We start from the raw sequence: 24,422 nt of genomic DNA, 5'->3' as shown, positions 1-24,422 counted from the left end.
CACCCAGACTCCGGGTCCTAGAACCACAAGAGATTCTGCTGGAAGGTCCTCCGAGGGCATGCGCACAGTCCGTTGGTGGGTGGACAACGCTGACAACGGCCCCCAAGGTCAGTCCCACCCATCCCCGCCAACCGACACTGTCCCTCCAGAAGGCCCTGTCATAAACAACCACAAGCCCCACAAACATAGCAATTTTAAGCAGACACCTAGACGAAAGCCTGGAAAACCACCTGAGGTAAAACTGACACGCCAAGAGGCCAGGTCCGCGCCTGCGCCAGCCCAGGGCTCGCCACCCGCACCTGCGCAGTCGTTGGGGGGGGGCGGGGCGCTTCTGCCGAACGCTCCTCGGCGTTGGCTTTTCTCGCGCTGTTAGAGGAACGTTTCATGAGAAGTGAGAGTTCTCGCGGGAAGTGTGTTCAAAAAGCCCTGGCGCTTACAGGACTACTAGGTAAATGAATGGGACCGCAACTCTCTGGCAGGCTGAGGTTAGCATCACGGATCTGGACGCCCAGACCTCTCAGCTCTTGCCAGCAGCTGGGGGAAGGAGTGAGGACTACAGAGGTAAAGACTAGTGAGAGTGGAGAGGAGCGGTAGGCGGCGGGGAGCAGGGCTTGAGGAAGCCTGGGGCCGGGGTCTTGGCGGACGCTTTGGCCGGAACGCCTTCGATTCCGGAACCCTAAATTCTTATAAGCTGGCTTCCAGTCGGGCCCCAGTTTTCGGTTGGACGTTCTCGCTTTTCTGGGGAACTCTGGATAAATATGGAAGGCCAGGCGGCTGCTGGGGGCCTCAGACTGATGGCCCCTGGAGGTGCGTTGTCCAGTACGATGGCCCCCTAGCCACTGTGGCAACCCGAATTAAATGTAAATTATACACTGGATTTTAAAGGTAGTATCCCACAAGAGCTGTATCTCTGGCAATTATTATGATTACAAGTTGAAATGATATTTTGGATGCATTGGGTCAAGTAAAACGTCAAGATGAATTTTGTCCTTTGTTTACTTTTTTAAAACGTTGCTCGAAACTTTCAAATCATGCGTGTCTCCCTGCCCTATTTGTATTCCATCCATTATCATGTTTAATGTTCTCAATAAGCCTGTAAGATGGTCATTACCCTCCTTGTATTGAAGGTGATGAAACAAGGCGGCTCCTTTATTATCTGTGACCTAAATTCTAGTTCATATCTTGAACTCTTTTTCCATATTAGGGTTTCCCATCTGCCTGGAACATTCTTCCCCACAATGATGCATACCTATTTCCCATCTTTTGTCTCCTATTTACACCACGTATCTCTTTTGAGCTTTTTTCTTCTTCTTCCAATTCTATTTTCTAATGTATTTAATTATTATGCTGTTACTTATTATTTTCCCCTCTTGGAATGTAAGTTTAATGAAAGAGTAACTTTGCCAGTTTTACACCATAATGATCTGAAGTGCCCAGAATGAAGCCTAGCTAATGGGGCATTCAGTAAATGTTTGTTAAATGCATATTTCTATAAACTTAAGACATAGAGAATCATCTGATGCTCTATGAAAGCAAAGTCCAGTTTCAGTTTGGCTTAAAGGGACTAGGGCCAAAGAGGAAGGGACAATAAATGAGGTTAAGTTAAAGTACAGTTATCCTATGTATAAACTTGTAAGGCTTAGCCTGGAAATTGCTGTGAACATAGTTTCTATTTTACATACTCTGTTAAGAGTAATTAGAAAAATAATGTGAATCTGTTTCCAAAGAAACAAATACATTCAGCAAAGTAGTACTACTATAAAAAATAAGACAGGATATTCTTTGCTTTATCTTGTAAGTCTGATTTAAAACTGTCTTTTTATACTCTTAAGTAGCAGTCATGCATGCATACCATAAAGTTTCTTGGTTTCTGTCATTGCTCTCTTTCTACTTTGATTATTTTGACAGTAACACAGTTATGAGACTAATTCTACCTTAGTAATTATGGACATTTAACATATAACAATTGAATAGTTTCCTAATGTTGAGTTTCTTAGGAGCACAATTAAGTGTATTTTTTTTTTTTCTGTTCTTTTTGGTTTGGTCTCAACTCAAGTAAAAAAATTATCAGAACAATTTTTGCTCTTAGAACAAGAATGCAAATTTGACTCCTTACAAGTCAGGAATAAAATCTTAATATTATGTTTTTATATGATAGTAGCACTGGGGATACATGGTTCCTTTATTATTGGTTTTATTGTAGGGGGTTTTTTTTGTTTAAGCTCAAAAAATTGTATTTCTTCTATTTATAATAGGCTAAAAACAGGAAAAGAACATGGAGGCAGATATTGCAGATCTTCGAAGCAAGCTCAAAGAGGTTGAAAAAGAGCGACTAAAAGCTGCACAGTATGGTTTACAACTATTGGAGAGCCAAAGTGAATTGCAAAATCAATTAGATAAATGTCGTAATGAAATGATGACCATGACTGAGGTAAGACTGTGGATTCCTCTGTTTATGAGGGTGTGCATAGCTATTGAAGGTTTATTTTGTCTAGCAGTAATTATTTTATTTTCTGAAGATCTAATTTCCTATCTATGCCATTTTCATTAAAGGTGAATGAGTTAATGAATTCCTGATATTCTTTCCAAAGCAGTGTGTTCTGAGTTTCAATTATGTTTACTCTTTCTACCACAATTTACCTACTATATTTATCACTAAGTTTTGTTTGTCCACACTCTACATAGGTGACCTCACTAATTTTGGAGCTCTGAATATCATCTAAATGCCCCCATGGTAGTTTAGCAACCTAAACTGTTTAATTAACAATTAATTAAGAGTTCAAGGGAGGAGCAATAGTCTTCCCTTGAACTCTTAATTAATGTATTCAATTGCCCACTTAAGAGTATCTCAAACTTGATATAAACAAACAGAATATTTAATTCCCTGTCTACTAATCAAACATTCTCTGTCTTTAGCTTATTTATTTAGTAAATTGAATGATGTTCAGTTGCTTGACCCAAAAATCTAGAAGTCTCACATTTAGTCCACAAATTCTTAGGACATGATTTATAAAACATCTATCTAGGCCACTGTCTTCTTTCTCCCAGCCTTCTAACCAGATTGCCTGCTCCATCATTGCCATTCAGATCATTCTTTCTCAACATAGAATCATTCTTTTTCATGGAAAAGCACAAGAGATCATGTCATCTCCTTTCTCATTCTGCATAAGGCTTTCGATTGTATTTACAAAAGACAGTCTGAGGGTTTGTACATCCCTATGTGATTTGACTTCTGCTGGACTTTTGCAAACATAGGAAACTGCTTTTCCTTGTTCAGGCTATCCTAGTCTTGCCTTATGGGTTTATATGAGCTCTTTCCTCCTGCTTAGTTGTTCCTCACCCACTCTTCATAGATTGAATCCTCAATCTTCAGATTTCAGTTAAATGTCACTCATAGAGACCAGCCCTAACTTTAATGTAAAGTTGGCATCACTCACTCTTTTGTGGGGGGAGTTCAGGGGGTATAGTTACCAGGGATTGCACTCAGGGGCACTCAAGCCACACCCCCACCCCTGTTTTGTATTTTATTTAGAGACAGGGTCTCACTGAGTTGCTTGGCACCTTGCCTTTGCTGAGGCTGGCTTTGAACTTGTGATCCTCCTGCCTCCCTCCTGAGCCGCCAGGATTACAGGTGTGCACCACTGCACCTGGTAGCATCAGTCACTCTTAATTCTTAACTCTAATTATCTCCAGGATTGCAAGGTCCTTAAGAATTTTGTCTTGTTCACTGCTATATTCTCTAGTGCTTTGCACACAAATATTTATTGAAAGAATGAATAAATCAGTTTAATTTAGTAAATCCTCAGTGGTATAAACTAAAATTGAAAATTATAAATATAGCAGGTAAAAGTTACTAATGACAGCTCTTGTTTTTCCATATGGTACTGTTCTTGACCACGAGTTCAATACCTAATTATAAAGCAAAGCAAAGAATTACAAATCTAATAGTAGAAAATAAAACCATGTTATATATAATTATTTGGAGAAATAACTTATCAAAAGTGGAAGTGCTTTTGGAGAAATAATGTTACTTGTTTTAGGTCTTTTTTCTAGTTTCATTTTATCTTATATTTTAAAGCTTCATGAAGGAGTTTGAACTAATACTTCTCTGTCAATGCCTTCTACAGGGTAGTGAAGCAATTACCATATCTGTATCATGGACTTTACCATACAGTAGGCCCCTTCCTTATTTCTAGTTTCACTTTTCTTAGTGTGAATTACCTCTGGACAACTGTAGTCTAAAAATATTACATAGAAAGTGCCATAAGTAAATAATAAATTTTAAATTGCATGCCATTCTGAATAGTGTGAGGAAATCCGGTGCCATCCTACTTTATCCCACCTGCTCCACCTCACTTCCTCTCCTCACCTAGGCATAGTACAATGAGATATTTTGAGAGAGATCATATTCACATACTTTTATTACAGCATATTATTATAATTGTTATTAGTTATGTTATCAATCTCTAACTTGCCTAATTTAAAATTAAAACTCATCAAGATAGGTGTGTACATATGTATATATGGAGTTTGGTTCAACTTGTGGTTTCAGCTATCCACCCAGGGTCTTGGAACATCCCCTGCATATAAAATGCAAATGATATCTGATCCTGTGTGGAGCTCAGACACCTGAATGATCTGACTAGTTAAACAATTATTCACTTTATGATGTTCTCTGCATCAGAACGTAGTATATAAGCATGTATCCTAATACTTTAAAAACCAATATAGACATTACTTCCTTCAGGAAGTGTATTCTGAGCTAGCACTTACCAGTTACTGTGACTTAATGTAATTGCTGAATTGTGTGTTTATTGTTCCTCTAGACATTGATCCTCCTTGAAGTCAGGCATCATTTTTTATATTTATCTGAGTTTCTCTGTTACCTGGCATATTTGCTGGGTTCTTAGTAAGTATGTGTGGAATAGATGGAAGGTTGAATGCCTAAGACCTTGTTTCTGGTCTTTTGTTACCAAAAGTCCCTTTACTTTTTCATGTTCTCTCTCAGATGGACTCCAGATTTGAAGGCTGTGCTATCAAACTGTACTAAATAATAAGTAGCTTATTTTCCTAATCGTCAAACAAATGCCTAGTTTTTGGTCAGCATGAGATAAGACATGCTGCTGTGACAGTTGATATTCCAGCCAAAAGCAGGGACATTTTAAGGTAGCCTGATGGTACTCATCATACAAAGTTTTATTCAGATTTTGGAATCCAGAGAATGCCTCCCCAGTTATATTTTGCATTGTGGGTTACTAGGGCATCAGAGCCCCAGATTGGAAAGTGGTAACCTTGCATCTTTTCTAGAGTTGATGCCTGTACTAACCTCAGCCTGAGTGTTTTTGACATTACTGTACTTTCAGAATATACCTTAGGGATTCACTAAAACTGATGAGCTACAAAGTTATTCCGGATTTAACATGTGGTTGTACCTCAGAAAGCAGCAAATGTATGAAACAGGAATAAGCCAGTTGAAGGTGAGAACTGATTATATGTAATAGCTTTAAGTGATTTTTATGTAATTGAATCTATTTTCAGAATTATGAACAAGAAAAATATACTCTTCAGAGAGAAGTTGAGCTCAAGAGTCGCATGTTAGAAAGTTTGAGCTGTGAATGTGAAGCTATTAAGCAACAACAAAAAATGCAGCTAGAACAATTAGAAGAGCAGCTAAGCAGAAGCCATGGACAGGAAGTGAATGAACTAAAAAACAAGGTTTGAATATATGTATGTTTTCAGAGCAAAAATACCCCATGTTGATGCAACCATCTGTTAATGTAAGGTGATAAAGATTTTTCTCAAGTATCACTGTGAAAATAGCATAGATCAGTTTTCTGTCATTTTAATGTTGAGAGTAGAAACACTGAGAAACAAAAACATATAAAATGACTTATAAAAGTGAGACTTGTATCAATATAGCCTTCTAATTACATATAATTTTCCAATTTTGATAACAGCAATTTTTTTATGATTCATTTATTTAGTAACTACTGAGGCATCCTTGCTCATAGTCAAGCAGTCTCCTTTCAGAAAGAGTGGTCCCTTAGCCTTTACTGCAGCTAGTGGTGTGCTTTGTAATTCTGTAGAACAAATCAGTAGTTCCTTATAAATTACTATATATTAGTATTGATACCTTATAATTTATTTTTTGAGGAAAAACATGATCCAGTTCTCAAAATATATTTTTAAGGGAAATCCTATTGTTATCTCCATATTACTGATGAGAAAACCAATGTTTAGGTAGATCAAGCAAATTGGACAAGGTGAGAGCTAGAAATTGTCAGTTGTGAATTGAAGCAAGTCTTCCTCACACCAAATTCTGTGTCACTGAGTGTGTACATAATCTGATGACACATTACATACTAGCTGTGCTTCATACATAAACACGAAATAGACAACAGCTGTTCATGAATGCCCATTCCCTTCTAGCACCCCCACCCATCCATCCTTCAGATTGCTACTTAGGAATCCAGAACTTCACCATGGCTCCTCTTCGTGTGGAATCCAGACTTTTACAAACCCTTTCTTTCAAAACTTGCTTGACTTTTTATTGTCTTCTCAGAAGTCTCTTTCAATTTTTAGGTTTTTTTTTTTTTTTTTTGTAACATCTTCTAAGATTTTTTTCCATGTCTGTGTACAATCTATACTGCTGCCTTAATTCTTTATTGATTTAGCTCTAAGTGTTTTTCTATTTTTAGTAATGAAATCACATATTTGAGTTGGTTTATTTTTTCCTAATAGATGGTAAAACAAACAAATAATGCTTTTGTGAAATACATACTCATCCTGCACATTACTGACAAATAGTCTAGCTTGTCTGGAACTAGTCTGATTTTAGACAGTAACGACTGGTAATGATACATTTTCATTTCTCCTGGTGGGTTTTTTTTTTTTTTTCATGTAGCTTTCATTACATAAACAAATGTAGCAGTATAGGGGATATTTTTTCAGGGCCTGAAGTAAGGACCAACTGTAGAGATGGCTTAGGTGGTAGAGCAAAGAGTAAATCAATACAAAATTTTCAGTCTTACTGATGTTCTTAAATCACTTTTGCCAAAAGTTTGGCTTTTTTTTTTTTTTTCCCAGTATCTTTCTCTTACTTCTCATGTTGAATTCATCAGCCTGTTGTGGGGATTTGGCCCACATAACCTTGATGTAGGCTACTGTGGCTCTAGTCCCCACCATCCCCTCTCCCCTAGACTGTTGTGGTAGCCTTCCAATCAGGCTTCTGCTTCGGCATGGCTGGTCACAGCATCGTTTACACAGCTACACAGTGCTTCTGGTAGCTTTAATGCATCCAAACCACTTGGATGGCTAGAATGGACTGTTTATAAAACAAGGTGGGTCACTATTGGAGTTTCCTTGGAAGCTCTACTAGTCTCTTGTACAAGTTTGGATCATTCAGTGATGTTTTACAGAAAGAAAATACCTTTTGATTTATAAAATTGTGATTTTTTTTTTTATACTTTAGATAGAAAAACTGAAAGGAGAGTTAGATGAAGCTAGGCTTAGTGAAAAGCAGCTAAAGCACAAAGTAGACCACCAGAAGGAACTCCTGTCTCATAAATCGGAGGAAATACGGATGATGTCTGAGCGAGTCCACGAAAGCATGTCTTCAGAGATGCTGGCTCTTCAGGTTGAGCTGACTGAAATGGAAAGTGTGAAGGTAATTTTTATGGCATGTGTTTTCTTAGATTTTTAAATTTTTCTTTTGCATACATTTTATGTGTTTTTATAATAATTCTAATGAGCTAATGTGGAGGAAGAAATGTTTTTTTGACCTACTTTGATCTAACTATCCAAAAAATGTTTTATGTAGTTTAGGTGAATTACTTTATTTATAAAATAGTATTAGGTGACCTGATTAAATAAGGCAGACAGTACCTTAGATTAATGAAAGCTCTGAAAGGACATAGACATTTTCTGATCCTAGTTTGTGTCATAATATAAAATGTTAGTACAGTGGAAGTTGAAATTTGTGTGAACATAGATTTTTCATTTCAGACTATGAGTCATTAAAAATTAAAGCCCTGAATTCACAGTCAGAAGGAGCAGTCTCTAGAGCCTTTTGTTTGGTTCCCTGCTGAAAAATTAAGTAATTTTTAAAATTTTAATAGGTATCTGACAACTTTGACAGGTTTTTGTAGTTTTAATTTGAATGTGAACCACTACAGATAAGTTAGCTGAGCAGCTGCTAAATGAAAGCATTTTCAAGAGAATTTTGTCTTTCAATTTCTGTTGAATAGAATGCTCTCAAGGAAGAAGTGAATGAACTACAGTACAGACAGGAACAACTAGAACGTCTTAGTACTAACTTAATGCGCCAGGTAGACCGACTTAAAGAAGAAAAAGAAGAGCGGGAGAAAGAAGCAGTTTCATACTATAATGCCTTAGAGGTATTATGATTACAGTAGTATTGTCTCCAGTTTTTAAACTGTTTTCATGCTAATTTATTCTCTATTAGCTAAATTGTTTTCTTTTGAATTTAGAAAGCTCGTGTAGCAAATCAAGATCTGCAGGTGCAATTGGGCCAGGCCCTCCAGCAAGCCTTGGATCCCAATAGTAAGGGCAACTCTTTGTTTGCAGAGGTACTTACAAGTATTCTAATAATTGAATTGGGTAAACTGTTATTTCATTTAGTACAAGAACAATTAAACATATCAATGTTTTCCAGGTAGAAGATCGAAGGGCGGCAATGGAACGCCAACTTATCGGTATGAAAGTCAAGTATCAGTCACTAAAGAAGCAAAATGCATTTAATAGAGAACAGATGCAAAGAATGAAGGTGTGGAATTACCGCTCTTAAATGTTTGTTAAATCTACTTCATATTAGCATTATATAGATAAATATATCACAAAAGCCATCTTTTCCTTTAAGGGGTATACTTTTATATTTTTTTCTAGAACTGCATGATTTTTTTAAAAATTAGAAATTCCAGGTAGATCATAAAATACTTTTATGTTTTCAAAAAGTTAATCTTGGAAAAACATTAGTGTGTTTAGCAACTACTAATTGTTTATTTTAATGATCATTCGCTAACCTTGCCAGGGAGATTTAAATCTTTGTAGAACAGGGAAAAGGAATTTAAAAGTGTTTGTTTCTCACTTATTCTGAGTCTTTCTGGGTTCCCGCATCAAATGAGACTAGCTTTTGCCATTTCTCACTTCTCATGAAGGCTTATTTTAGATGGAAATTTGAACTATTTAGGGTTCCCTTTTCTTGCAGCTCCTCAAAGCATGTAATTAACCCCTTTAATTTTAAGGGTTTTGTTGGTTGTTGCTGCACACAAATAAGAAGTAACAGAAAACCTTATGGCAATTAGAAAGATTCCAAGATTATAGCAGTCCTTAGAATTCCAATGCATGGTCTGTTCTGCCTGACGTTCCTAAGGTGGTGTTTGGAAGAAAGTTTAGATTTTTTTTTTTCAAGATATCAGTTTTACCAGAGAAATGGGAAAGGTCACTGATCAAACTTGGAATTAGATGGACTGGATTGAAGCATAGTTGTCATTTGCTAGATGTGTTACCTGGGACATATATTCTGAGAGCATCTAAAAGGCATACCTTATTTACAAAGTAGAGGTGATAGAACTTGCCTCTCAGAACTGTCTTGGGGTTAAAGTGTAGAAAAATACTCATATGGTACTTCCCATTCTTATCATTGTGAATATCATGTTTGTGACTGAGCTGCTTAACAATTTCCCCTACTTAAGTAAAGCTAATGGAGAATTTTGAGAAATCGCTTTAACAGGAGTTAGTATAGGTGATGAATAGCAGGCCACATTTGTCCAGGCTTACTTACCAGTTAAATGACACCCTCTGGACCACAGTCATGCTGTTCAATTTTGTATCACAAACTAGGTAAAACTATATTAAAGACTTCAGATATCATTAAAAAGTAGAAGTACTCCAAAGTTATGTCTACAACAAAACTAATTGATGTATATTTTCCAATTATTAGACTAGAAATAACTAATTAGTTTTCAAAACAAGTTCTAAATAATATTAGTACAAAATACAAATTGTTCCAGAAATATGCTTATCAGAATATCTCAATTTTGTTGTGGTGGGGGAATTGTAGTTACAGATTGCTACATTGCTACAGATGAAAGGATCTCAAACTGAATTTGAGCAGCAGGAACGGTTGTTTGCCATGTTAGAGCAGAAGAACGGTGAAATAAAACATCTTTTAGGTGAAATTAGAAATCTGGAGAAATTTAAGGTACGTATAATATCTTGAAAAGATGTGGCTAGATTTTTATTTGAATATCTTAAATTTTCAGTTTAAATAGGTTTCTCATCGTATAATTGACTTTCAGTTTCAGTACACATTGACTCAATCTTTAAATTATTTTTTTCTTGTCTCTGCTTTTCAGTATTATTGACCATGCTTCTTTTACTAAAGCAAAGACAAACCAATCTATTCTATTTTTGTTGTTATTATCTGGTTATTGTTTGTAAGTACCTATATCTTTAGTGTACAACTCAGTGAGTTTTAACATATATATGTTTATATATATACACACATACACACATATTTATATCTGTATATGTATATTCTTACAATTACTATCAGATTACATAAAATATTCCTAGCACTCCAGAAAAGCCCCATTTAAATGAAGTGCTCCCACCTCCTAACTTTGTGTCAACATTATGTGAACATTCTGTTGAACTTCATATAAATTGAATCATGTAATATATATACCCTTGTTTCTGTCTTCTGCTCAGTGTTATGTCAGTGAGATTTCTTGCCTGAATGTCATCAGTAATTATTTTTTAGTGCTATCTGTTCCATTATTTTTAGAGCTTTGTCAATTCAACATTGTATATCCACTGGAATTTATGGATGTCTTTAATAAATTCTAATAAATTTATTTTATTTTGCAATTAGTGCAACCTTCCAGGAAAGTGAAAGTACTCCTACATGCCTTTGACTCAGAGCTCCCTATTTCTTATTTGTACGCTTTATTTATAACTTTTTCTGTTTTTATATTTTTTTTCTTAAACTTTGAGAGTGAGTCCCAAACCAGATGTCCTTTTACCCCTAAGCACCATGATGTTACTGGAGATATAAGCAAATGGTCAAAATTACAAATTAACATTGATATGCATTGAACCATGCTATTAACCAAGCTACTTTTTACATTTTGCCAGTTATCATTGATACCCTGTTATGGTTTAGATATGAGATGTCCTTCAAAAGCTCTTGTGTTAGTGCAAGAATTTTTAGAGGGGAAATGTTTGGATTATGAGAGGTTTAACCTGATCTGTGGATTGATCCACTTATATGGATTAACTGAGTAGTAACTTTAGGCAGGTAGAGTGTGACTAGAGGAGTTAAGTTACTGGAGGGGTGACTGGAATTTTGTCCCTGGTAAGCAGAGAGCTCTCTCTCTCTGCTTCCCGATTACCATTTTCTAAGCTACTTTCCTCCCCCACACCCTTTCACTATGATATTCTACCTCACCTTGGGCCCAGAGCAATAGAGTTGGCCATCTGTGGATTGAGACCTGAAACCATGAACCCCAAATAAACTTCTCCTTACATTGTTCTTGTTAGATCTTTTGGTCACAGAGACCAAAAAAAAAAAAAAAAAAAGCTGATGAAAACATACCCTAAGCAAATTTTAAAAGAAAAAAAAAAAAAATCTAGTGTTTTCAATTCTAGGGCCTAATCCAAGGTTGCATGTTTTACCATGAAGTCTTCTTCAGTCTTCCTTAATCTGGAACAGTTTCTCTTTCTTTATTTTGACATTTTTGAAGAAAAAATTGTTTATATGACTTTATCCCTGTTTCTTCTAAAAACTATTAAAAGTATTATAATTTTAGCTAAATTTGCAGTGTGTCACTTCGCAGGTATATGTAGTCTATCCCTGGGGCTTTGTGCTATACTTTGAAAATTGTGACCTTAAATTAGGAGGATTTTTAAATGTGCAATCTCTGAAATTCTTTGCAAGTTTTTAAACATCTGCTTTTTTTTTTTTTCCAGTAAAGAAAATATTCAAAGAGTGAATCAGAATATTTAAAGCGTGGGTACCAAAAATAACCTCAAGAATCTCCTCTCTTTTTCGTATTTTTCCATTGTATAGCTTTGTCATACCAGAATTCAACCCAAAAAGCATTTGCTTCTCTCATTCTAAAAGCCAGGAGAGTGAAATCCTAAGACAGGTATAGTTGGAGTCAGAGATATGAGTGTGAGTTAGATCTGGATTCACAATCTAGCTCTTGATTTACTTGCCGGTAGTACCTTGAGCCACTTTTCTTACCTGAGGAAGGACTGGTGGTTCTTGTACCTACTGCACTCAGGTAAGTGGGTGGATCTTTGAAGAGTATTTGTCAAAGGATGAGAGATTAACATGTGGCTGCTGCCACTGTTAATAAGCATACAGTAACCTAATTTGTTATGTAAGTAATAAGAATTTTTGCTTTCTTTAGAATTTATATGAAAGTATGGATTCAAAACCTTCAGGCAACTCTGGTGCTCTGGAAGATAACACCTATTATACAGATTTACTTCAGCTAAAGCTTGAGAACTTAAAGTAGGTGTCTGGGTTGGCAGATGGAAGATAAAGACTTTTTATTTATTTTAATAGATGGTATTCATATAATAACAAATTTTTAAGTTCAAATTGCCAAAAGGAATTTCCACAGAAAAGAAAGTCAATAACATGTCTTTGTGTAATACATGAGTTGTATGCAAGATTTAATAATTACTAATTACTGAAGAATACTTTCAGTAAATAATTTGTGTTTAGCTTTTTAGATTGGTAAGTAAAAAGGACTTTTCATGTAGAAAATATTCTTATAATCCAAATTTTTCAAGAATAAGTATCTCATAACTTAAAAGGAATTTATGCATGAATCACCTTGGAATAATGCATGAATTTTGGCAGCGGGGGATGCTATTGTTAAACTTTAATTATTTGTTGTTTCTTTGTTACCAGAAATCCCAAAGAAATATATTTTTAACCAGGTGTTCAAATATAAAATTAAAGATTCATCCCACTAAGTTATTCACAAAATTATATATTAACATTCCTTGGTTCTTCTTTTCTGTTACTGTAGCAAAGAAAATGAAAGCAGCAAAAGTGAATTGTCCATACAGCGGAGGAAAGCATTGTTTGAGAGCCAGAGGGCCCTGGATATCGAGCGAAAACTTTTTGCAAATGAAAGATGCCTTCAGCTTGCAGAAAGTGAAAATATGAAACTGAGAGCTAAGCTAGATGAATTAAAGCTGAAGTATGAACCTGAAGGTATGCAAGTTTCCTATGTTTTTGTCTTTTAAGTCCTAAGTAGCTCTGAGAAAGTGTATCAACATTTTTTTCAAACTATAGCTTTTAGCAAATCTCATTACAAACCAATTTTGTGGTTATCAATCTGTAGTTAATAAGGGAAATTTACAGCTGAAAAATTCAAAGGGAACTAGGTATGCATGAATGTGATATATGGCTTTTTTGGATGTCTAGGCTTCATCATACTGACACTTGAGGCTTTTCCACTTAAAATCGTAGCATATTGTCATACCGAAAAGTTAAATAAGCAGCTAATGTTGGAAGTTATGCTAATTCGGATTATTTATAGAAGATCTAAACACAGTTTAGGTTTAAGTGCTTGTGATTATTCTTCCCCCGATGAAAGTCTGAGGAGGCATTGCAGGATTCAGACTCCTTTTGTGTTGTCTGCCACCATCCCATTGAGCAGAGTTTATTTATGTGGCCTTGCTGTCACAGCAAGGCAAGATTGAGAAAATTCAATCTTGATTCTCAGGGGCCATGTTCCAACTAAATATTGGGAATTCTATATTTTTTATTGACACATAATAATTGGACATTTATTATGTTTCTATTTATATATACATTGTGTAATGATTAAATGAAGGTAATTAGCATGTGATCACCTTAAATATTCATTCTTCATTGAGAACACTCAACTTCTACAAAATCAACCTGGTTTGGATTCCACAGATGAATAGGAACGTGTAGTGTTTGCCTTTTTGTGCCTGACTTATTTCATTTAACACAAGATCCTTAGTTCATTTAACTTGTCACAAATGACAGGATTTCATACCTTTTTATGAATGCATAGTATTCTATTACTTATACATATCACATTTTCTTTCTCCATTTATGGGAGTTCAGATATCTAGAAAAACACACACACACACACACCTAGTATTGGGATTGCTGGGTCACATGTTAATTCTATTTTTAATTTTTGAGAAACTTCCATACTATTTTCCATAATGACTACTAATTTATAGACCCACTCACAGTATATGAGAGTTCTCCTTTCTCCATATCCTCACCAGAATTTCTTTTTTTTTTTGGATAATAGTTATTCTGACTTGGATGAAATAGTATCTCATTGTGGTTTTAATTTGCATTTTTCCTGATGTTTAGTGATTTAGTGGTGTTGAGAATTTTTTCGTAAACCTCTGTATTCTTTAGAAAAATGTCTGTTCAGGTCTTTTGCCCATTTTTAAAATCAGATTATATGAAGGGTTTTTGCTATTGAGTTCTTTTAGTTCCTTATAGATACTACATAGTAATGCTTTGTCAGCTGTATAATTTGCAAGCAATTTCTTCTATTCTGTAGTTTTTCTTCACTTTGTTGATTGTTTTCTTTGCTATAGAAACTTTTTAGTTTGATATTATCCGGTTTGCTTATTTTTGCTTTTGTTTCTCCTGCTTTTGAGGGATTGTCTAAAAAACCTTTGCCCAGACCGAGGTCATGCAGCATTTCCCTATGTTTTCTTCAAGTAATTTTATAGTTTTTAGTTGATTTTTGTATATGATAAGAGAGAAGTCTGGCACAAAAAGACAAACACTACATGATCCTATTCATCTGTGAAATTTAAAAAAGGATGATTTTGTAGAAGTTGAGAATGTTCTCAATGAAGAAACAATGAATATTCATGGTTCTACATGTGGAGATCCAGTTTTCTCAGCACCATTTATTAAAGGACTGTCCTTTCCCCAGTATGTGTTCTGAGCTCCATTGCTCTCTTCACTGTTTTTGTGCTATTTTGGTCAGTTTAGCACTGTAGTATATTTTGAAGTCAGGTACTAGGATTGTTCCAGTTTTGTTCTTTCTGCTCTTTGACTATTTGAAATTTTATTGTTTAAGACAGGTTAGGATTATTTTTTTCTTTTTCTGTAAAGAAAGTTATGGAATTTTGATGAGGATTGCATTGAATTTGTAGATTGCTTTGGGTAGAATGAATATTTTAACAATATTAATTCTTCTAGTTCATGAATATGAGATATCTTGCCATGTTTTTCTTTTTAATTTTCACCAGTGTTTTATGGTTTTCACTGTAGAGCTCATTCATCTCCTTGATTAAATTTTTTCCTAGGTATTTTATTTCACTTTTTTTTTTTAAAACCATAGCTTTTATAAATGGGATTACTTTCCTTATTTCTTTTTCAGATAATTTGCTATTGTTGAATGGAAACACTACTGACTTTTATATATTGGCTTTAGTATCTTATATCCTTACTGTATTTGTTAGTTCTAATAATTTTTAAGTAGAGTATTCAGAATTTTCTGTAAAAGATTGTATTATCTGAAAACAGGGACAATTTCCTTTACAATTCGGCTGCCTATTATTTCTTCCTCTTATCTAATTTCTCTGCTAGGACTTCAAGTTCTGTGTTGAGTCATGACAGTGAATGCTGGTGGCATCCTTGTCTTGTTCCAGGTCCTAAAGGAAACACTTTGATTTTGACCCTGTTGAGTATGATGTCTTTGGGTTTATCATCTATGGCCTTTAATATACTGAGATGTGTTCCTTCTATGCCTAATTTATTCAGAGTTTTTATCAAAAAAGGATGTTAATATTTGTCAATTTTTTTCCTATTGAAATGATCGTATGGTGTTTGCCCTTTTGTCTGTAATGTGATATATCAGCTTGTTGATTTGTGTTTTAAGTCATTCTTAGATCCTAGGGTGAATTCCATTTGATCGTGGTATTTAATTATTTTGATATGCTGTTGCCTTCTGCTCTCCAGAAATTTTTTTTTTCAGGTTTTCCAATTTGTTTGTATTTACTAGTTCTTAAAATTCTTTGTTTCTGTGGGGTCAGTTTATGTTTCCTTTTTCACCTCTGATTTTTTAAAATTTATTTGAGTTTTTTGTCGCTTTTTTTTTTTTTTTTTTTTTTTGGTCTGGCTAAAGATTTATTCATTTTGTTTATCTTTTCAAAAACCAATTCTTCATTTATCTTTTATTTTTTTTTCCTCTATTTTGGTTGTTTGTGCTCTGATCCTTACCATTTCTTCCTTCTAATTTTGGTCTTATTTTTTTTTCTTAATTTTTTCTAGTTTATTGAGATGAGATATTGAGATCTTCCTTCTTTTTTAAAAAAATTTTTAAATTGTTTTTGAACCTTTATTTTGTTTATATGCAGGGCTGAGGATTGAACCCAGTGCATCTCACGTGCTAGGCAAGCACTCCACCACTAAGCTGTTCTCTTCCTTCTTTTTTTGAAGTAGGAGTTTATTGCTATAAACTTCCTTCTTAGAACTGCTTTTGCTGAAAGCATAAAATTTTGGCATATTTGGTATATTTTCATTTTTACTTGTGAAAAGAAATATTTAAATTTATCTTTTAATTTCCTCATTGACTTATTGGTTGCTTCTAAGTATGTTTAATTTTTACATCTTTGTACAGTTTCTGATGTTCTCTTTTGTGGCTTGACATGATACCCTTGAGAACATTTCATGTGCAGTTGAGAGGAATGTGCTGCAGCTGGTGCATGGAAAGGTCTGTAACTTCTGTTAGCTCCATTTGGTCTAGAGTACAGTTTAAATCTGATGTTTCTCTGCTGCTTTTCTGGCTAGATGCTCTTCCATTGCTAGAAGTAGGCTGTTAAAGTACCTTATCACTGCAAAAAAATTGCTGCCTATCTTTCTACATTTAATAATGCTTGCTTTATGTATTTAGACATATATTTACAATTGTTGTATACTCTTTTTTTGTTCTGTAATGGCCTTGTCTCCTCAGTTTTTGACTTGAAGCATATTTTATCTAAGTATAACCACTCCTACTCTCTTTTGGTTTCCATTTGAATGGAATATCTTTTTCCATTTGTTCACTCTCTCTCTATATTCCTTACAAGTGAGTGTCTTGTAGGCAGCAGAGTCAGATTTGGGTACTGTCATGTAATTACTTGTTTTCTGGTTGTTTTGTACATCTTTGTTCTTATCTTCCTGTCTTCCTTTGTTGTTAAGTGATTTTTTTTTTTTTCCTATCAGCATGTTTTGATCCCATGGTTTTTATTTTCAGTGTATCTATTTAAGGTTTTTGCTCTGTGATTACCATGAGGCTTTCACAGAACATCTTATAATTACAACAGGTTATTTTGAGCTGCAACAACTTAATTTCAAAAACAAAAAAGAAAAAAGCCTTCTACTCTTCAACTCCATTTCTCTCCCATATTTTGAGTTTTTGATGTTAAAATTTACATCTTTTTATATTACATATCCCTTAGCAGATTACTGTATTTGTATTAGTTTTGTCCTTTAGGCTTCTTACTAAGGATATAAATGGTTTACATCCCCTAGTTCCCATGTTATTTTGGATTTATCTGAATGCTCACTTTTACCTGTGGGTTTTTATACCTTCAGATGTTTTCATATTAGACATTCTCATCCTTTTTTTTTTTCTCTCTGCATTTGAAGAACTCCCTTCAGCCTTTCTTGTAAGATAGGTCTGGTTGCCATGAGTGCATTCAGGTTTTGTCTGGGAAGGTCTGTCTTCCCTTTACTTCTGAAGAAGCTTTGGTGGGTACATTATTCTTGGTTGGCAGATGTTTTTCCTTCAGCAGTTTGGATATCATCTCATTCCCTTATGTCCTTTGGGTTTTTGCTGAGAAGTCCACCAGTCATATTGGAATTCCCTTCTGTGTCACTTGCTTCTTTCTTTCCTCTTGCTTCTTTCATAGTCCTCTTTGTCTTTGACCTTTGAGAGTTATTTGGGTTGAATCTGATTGGCAACCTTTGATTATCCTGTAATTGGGTGTTTGTATCTTAGATTTGGAAAGTTTTCTGTTATATTTTTGAATAAACTTAATTCTAACCTTTTGTTATTCTCTAGATCCTCTTGGACACCAATGACATAGATTTGCTGTTTTAATGGTGTCCCAGAGATCTCATGAATTTTCTTCATTCCTTCTCATTCTTTTTTCTCCTCTGTTTTCAAATAGCCTGTTATCAAGCTCACCAATTCTTTCCTCTTCTTGATCAGTTCTGCTATTAATGCCCACCAGTGGCTTTTTTATTTCATTTATTTATCAGCTCCAGAATTTGATTTTTAAAAATTATTTCAATCTGTTAAATGTCTCCTTATAAAATTTTCTTAATTGCTCCTCTGTTTTCTTGAAGTTTCTTGAGTTTTTTTTTTAAACCAGATATTTTAAATTCTTTGTCTACCAAATCATGCATATGAATGTCTTTTGGGTCTGTCTTTGGCAATATGTTTTGTCCATTTGATAAGGATATCTTTCCTTGGCTCTTCTTAGTCCTTGTAACATATATCTTTGTCTCTGCATTGATGAATTAGGTATCTCTTCCTTTTTTTTTTTTTCTTTTTCAGTCTGGACTTGTTTGTGACTATTCTACTTCAGTGGGCTTTTTTAGACATTTTTAGCAGACTGCCTATGGTATTCCATTTCAGCATTAGAGGGCACCCTGAGCTCAGGTTAGATGCAGGTTTTTTGACAACTCTGCTGCTGGTGCAGTTTCCAACCTGGATGGACCCATGGGAGATTCATGGAGTACACTCAAGGCATGTGGGAGAGCCAGTCAGGCTCTTGAGTCCAGAGGATCTATGGACCCCGCCTCCAGCAGTAAACATTCCCAAACATTCTGTCTGCTAGCATGTCTCCTCTGGCAGGGATGGAGGGCCAGTGCCAAGTTCTGTGTGCTAGTTCAAGCCCTACTTCTCCTTCCTTCTAGCTGGTCTCAGGAGCATCCCACGGAGTTCTCAGTACTTGCTGTGAGCCCATGCAGTGAGACTCCCACAGAGTTACTCTGGTGGTGAGGAAGTCAAATATCTATTTCTTGCTTACTTTTTTCAGTGTACACACTGAGTTCTGGGGGCTTTCTGCAGGTGGTACCATGAAAGCTTGGGGACAAGGGGTTGCAGTAACAGGGAACCTTTCCCCTTGTGGGCTTCACAGTCTAACTTACCTGTTCTGGTTTTCTGAGTTCTTGTGAATGTATTTTTGTGGCATATAGTTATTTAGTTTGGTCGTTCTGTGGGGGATTTATCACTGGAGATTTCTACCCGACCTCTTCTCTTACAGTTCTAGCCTTTAAGGAAAAATGTTTGGACAGTTATTAGAGCAAGTCACATCACCGAGAAAAAATAGCCCAATACACTCTCTGCCTCTTGTATACTACAAAAAATGAACTTTACTATGTATAAATTTTAAAATAAAAGGCCAAATGTAAAGAAGTCCATGAATGTGATGGTCCTAACTCCCTCCCCTCCCCAAAAGATATTGTCAACATGTTTTAGGTTAAGGATTCGAAGAGCATGAGAAGAAGATTAACATTAAACAGGGATGAGAGGTGGGAGGGAAAGGGAGAGAGAAGGGAAAATGCATGGAAATGGAAGGAGACCCTCAGAGGTATACAAAAGTACATACAAGAGGAAGTGAGGGGAAGGGGAAAAATAATACAAGGGGGACAAACGAATGTCAGTAAAGGGGGCAGAGAGAGAAGAGGGGAGGGGAGGGGAGGGGAGGGGAGGGGAGGGGGGATAGTAGAGGATAGGAAAGACAGCAGAATACAACAGACACTAGTATGGCAATATGTAAATCAATGGATGTGTAACTGATGTGATTCTGCAATCTGTATATGGGGTAAAAATGGGAGCTCATAACCCACTTGAATCAAATTGTGAAATATGATATATCAAGAACTATGTAATGTTTTGAACAGCCAACAATAAAAAAAAAAAAAAAAAAAAAAAAAAAGGATTCTCAACAGGTTTCTGCCCCACCCTGTTAACAGGCTGAACTCTGTTCATTGTGGTCAATAATGGGGAAAATGTCAACGATGATAAGTTTTTTATATTGTTTTAAAAGACTTCTCTTTCATTTGTCCTTTTTCTCTTCCCTGATCCTAGTAAGCTCCTATGTGTAAAAATTACCCATTAGGAATTTCAGGGGTAGTGTGCTGAACTGAACACAGCAAAGGGACAGGAGGATGGTTAGTAAATCCAGATGATGTGGGTTTCAAAGGAGCAGCAAAGGATATCCAATATTCAGAGTTTGACCTGTTCTTTTCATTTAATCCTTGTAACAGACAAAGCAAAGTAGGTATTTTTAATCTGCATTTTGCAGATTTAGAAACCTTAAAATGTAGGTTGATTAAATACTTTCCTAAGGTCATCCAGCTGCTAAGTGCCAGACTTGATCCTAAACTCCCTGACTTTTGGCCATTGCGTCTTTATGTCCATGGCACCAAGGTCTCCCTTAGGAACCATCTCCCCTTAGAATTTTTTATCAAAATACTACAAGAGAACATTTTATTCATTCCTAGAATTCCTGTATTGAGTTCCCAAGGAAAGACTTATGGTCAAAATAACCTATAAAAGCTTTAATTAATGCAATCTATGAAAAAGAAAGAAAAAAAAAGAAACAGATTTCAGTGAGGAGATGAGTGGATTTTGAAAGAATAGAAAAAAGGAAAAGACTTCATATATAATTGCTCTCCCTTGGTCTGTCTTTTGTTCATTGACTGGATTTTTCTAATGGTTTTCATTCTTAGAGAAAATCGAAGTTCCTATACTCAAAAAGAGGCGGGAGGTGCTACCTCTGGATGTGACCCCTGCTGAAGACGAATGTGCCAGCAGTGCTGCCGGGGAAGGAACTTCTAGATTCCCACCTCACAAGGAGACACAGTCCTGTCCTAACCCTTCAGAAGGTGACTTGCAGTTAGAAAAGTCAGTGTCTGCAAACACTCCCACTGCCCCTCTCTCTCCTCACAAAAATCTGCCCGTGGACGTGCAGCCAAAGAAGGAGAAGAAATGTGTGAAGCTTGCTCAAGCCTTAAGTGAAAGAAGTGAGAACACGCCCGGCTCTCTCAGGTCAGTGTCCTCTTTTCAAGGCAGCCAGCAGCCCTCCCTTTCTCTCCCTTCTCGCTGCATGAGCTATGCTCTTTGTCTCTTTATCTGTCTTCTCAATATTGCATGCAGTCTAATCCCCCAGTTTCATCTGCCCGCCTTCAACTTCTCTAAAACTTTGAGAAAGACAAAAATGATTGCAAGGGGAAAGGACTCCTGAAGAAGGGAGTCATTAGAAAGCCACACATCTCTCTTATTGGTTTGAATAAATGTGCTATTACTTTTCTCCTGGTAAAGGAGTAGCCATGAAGGAACAATCAACTTACCTTCTCAAAGGTTTTCCAGTAGTCTGAAGACAGTTTAGTTAAGAAAATGTAGGTGAAGTTTTCTATGGCTTTTGATGTTGTTTATACCAGTCCTTCAGACATTACTTTTAATTATTTTGACATTTTTAAATATCCAAGGTAATTTGTTTCCATTTTTTCTAAAACATCAAAGCCTCCAATTTCTGCATAATTGAATTTGTGACTTAAAAGAGAAAGTGTCAGATATGTGTATCTGAAGGACCAGTTGAAGGGCCTTGTCCTTTAAAAGGAATAGAAGTGAGAAGGTAAGAGCAAGTGAACAGAGGGAAGAGGATGTAACTGGCTGCAGCTGGAGTTCTGGGCATGCACAGCAGGATCTGGGTAAGATAAATAGAAGTGAGTGAGGGAAATGGAGGGGAAATCAAGATGAAGGTTGTGTAATGCAATGGCAGGTATATTAAAAATAAACACTTTTAGACATGTAAAATTCAAACTTGTTTCTGTGACAGTAGCCAGCTTGGGTTGTCTCCAATGAAGTGAGGTTTTTAAGGTGCTACTAGGGCTACTTTGTTCTTAGAAAGAAGGGAACAGAATCAGGCATTTTCTGTGTGCATTTAATCAAAAAAGTAAAACAGTCCATCGTATGTAAAAGAACTTCCTTGTATGTTTTATCTGATTTTTTCTTTAAATTTTCAGTGCTACTAAATATACTCAACAATGATAAAACTCTAGCTGCTTTTGTTATTGTAAGGAAGACTAATTAATTATTTCCTTCCTTGAGTTTTTGTATAATGTTGTAAGTCACATAAAATAAGAGCTTGATATTCTTGAGGAAATGACAAATGGATGCTACCTGACAGTACCCATAGCGCTAACTGTACTGAGGCGAGTTCCGCAGGCCGTGCATGTGTGTGTGTTGCTCACTGTGGGAGTGTGCATATGGCCAGTGCGGGTTTGCGTGGCTCACAGTGTGGGTGTGTGTGTGGCCTGTATGGTCTTCCAGAGGTGGATTTCCAGAACCGATCAGTGCATATCTTGCTAGCTATGTTGCCTTCATTTCTTCTTCTGCCCTTTTGTGCTTGAAAAAAATATTGCTTCAATGTATCTAGTTAAATTGTTTGACTCAAATTGCATATTGGAAACTATTTGCCTTGCTAGTTAAACAAAAACAAATAAAATACCACAAAACACTTGATTTTTTTTTTTTTTTTTTGCGTGTGTGTGAGTCCATCTGCTCACTGCAGACATTTCCAACCTTGTGTCTTGCATGCTTAACTTAGATACACAATCTGAAGATGATTTTATAACAAAAGTGGTTTTTATTGGAAACTTCACTGTCGCATGCTTTATAAATTTAATTGATGCTCTTCTTTAAAGTGTTCGCAGGCCTATTTTAGTATCTCCCCACTGTTTATATTTTTCTTTAACTATTCTCCTAGTTGAAACTCAGTTTGAGTGTGTTTTCATTGTCTGAGACAGACATCTGTGCAGCCAGGATCCCATGGTGTTTTCATCTTGTGCATGGGCCTTTTGTGTGTCATGTTATCTTTAAAATACTGCTCCAGCATTTCAATTTTTGTGTTATGTGTACTTATCATGATAAATATCTCATCAAATTTAATTCTTTAATCTAGGCCTTAACAAGCCTTTTTATCAACCTTAACATATTTACTAGACATTTAAAAATTAAGTCTATTGATAAGAATAATTCCTTTCAAGAGTCATTTAGTATTTTAATGGTACTAGAGTCAACTAATTTTTTTCCTTATTAAAAAAAAAAAATAGCACCATTCCTCCTTAGAGGCTCAATATATTACGGGTTTGTTTCTCTATTTTTTTCATTAACTACATTTGAATTCAGAGTGGATGCTTTAATGCCTGTAGGTTAGCCGCTGAGTCAATGCTTCAAACAGACGTTAATGAAGGGAAAGAACCTGCAAGCAAATTGGAAAAAGAACCTTGTAAGAAATCACACCCTATTGTATACGTGTCCTCCAAATCCACTCCGGAGACCCAGTGTCCTCAGCAGTAAGGGCTTCTCTCTGATCAGAGAGAGGTACTACTTGCCCTGAGGTTACTGAGGAGTTTAGTTAAGAGCCAGAGTGGTGCCAGAGTGCGAAATACTCACGTCTCCACATTGTATCAAGAGCCGGCATTTCCATGCTTCTCAACCAGGCTTTCAATTTTGATTGTGATTCTAAGGAGAGTTTCTTAAGTGATGACCCTTCATGGATCTTCTGTGATTCACACTGAATAAACTGTTAACGGAAGGAAGACTATACTTAATTTAAATCTACATGCAGTGTAGTGTCTGGATTTTTTTCAAGTGAAGTGAATACTTTAACCTACCTTCAGAGCCATATATTCAGAGAATGAACTAATTTACTATTATATTTTCATATGTAATCTTTTTATGAACTTAGTTTTTCACTGTATTGTAAAAATAGGAAATTTGATTTGAAAATATATATTGTTATAGATTTTGTCAGTGTTTAAAGCACCTATATGTATCTTTATTTATATTCACTTTATGACTGAAGCATATGAGACAAATAATTTTTAAATGTAAAATAAAATTGCAACAATTTCTTCTCTTTGTGTTTTCTTATTCTGTGTGGATAACAGGATATTATCAAAAAAGAATAAAGGTGTGATCAAAAAAAAAAAAAACTTCAGGGATTCTCAATTCCTTGATAACTATGATCTTACATATATTTATATGTATTTTATATATAACTTTATATTTTGTGAATATATACCTATATATTAAAAAAGATTTAATGCTAAACTTTCTAAATGAAACCTAAATGAATATAGATTGGTTCATAGCAATTTCATGTATATTTTCTATAGGTGGGTGAATTAGGGTTTTTTCATGTACATATACCTACATATTTTCACATTCATTCATATTCACAAGCATTTCTGAATCCAGTGTGCTGAATTAGAAATGTTTCATTTAGTAAATTAAGTCTGAATAGAAATCTAGGAGCAACACCACAAAGAGTTTGGGAAATTTTTTTACAAAGAGACTTGCACAAAT

The 24,422-nt window shown here is 35.5% G+C and overlaps 1 protein-coding gene across 3 annotated transcripts; it reads left to right on the top strand.

Moving 5' to 3' along the window:
* The first annotated feature begins 375 nt into the window (after positions 1-375).
* On the top strand, positions 376-23,909 carry Spdl1 (spindle apparatus coiled-coil protein 1). 3 transcript variants are annotated; one of them, XM_034636838.2, is made up of 12 exons: positions 464-561; positions 2,256-2,431; positions 5,539-5,715; positions 7,472-7,666; positions 8,247-8,396; positions 8,490-8,588; positions 8,675-8,785; positions 10,082-10,222; positions 12,438-12,541; positions 13,068-13,255; positions 20,780-21,098; positions 23,264-23,909. In XM_034636838.2, exons 2-12 carry the CDS (start codon positions 2,276-2,278, stop codon positions 23,409-23,411), a joined length of 1,788 nt encoding a protein of 595 aa, XP_034492729.1. In that variant the 5' UTR covers positions 464-561; positions 2,256-2,275; the 3' UTR covers positions 23,412-23,909. The 3 variants fall into 3 exon arrangements, with proteins under 3 accessions (XP_071467914.1, XP_034492729.1, XP_034492728.1); XM_071611813.1 differs by lacking the exons at positions 464-561; positions 23,264-23,909 and adding an exon at positions 376-448 and having other exon boundaries at positions 20,780-21,423; XM_034636837.2 differs by lacking the exon at positions 23,264-23,909 and having other exon boundaries at positions 20,780-21,423.
* Positions 23,910-24,422: the final 513 nt, after the last annotated feature.

Source organism: Marmota flaviventris, chromosome 5, assembly GCF_047511675.1.
Source record: "Marmota flaviventris isolate mMarFla1 chromosome 5, mMarFla1.hap1, whole genome shotgun sequence".
NCBI lineage: Eukaryota > Metazoa > Chordata > Mammalia > Rodentia > Sciuridae > Marmota > Marmota flaviventris.
Note: the sequence above shows the minus strand (reverse complement) of the source record. Positions and strands in the feature narration are given on the sequence as shown.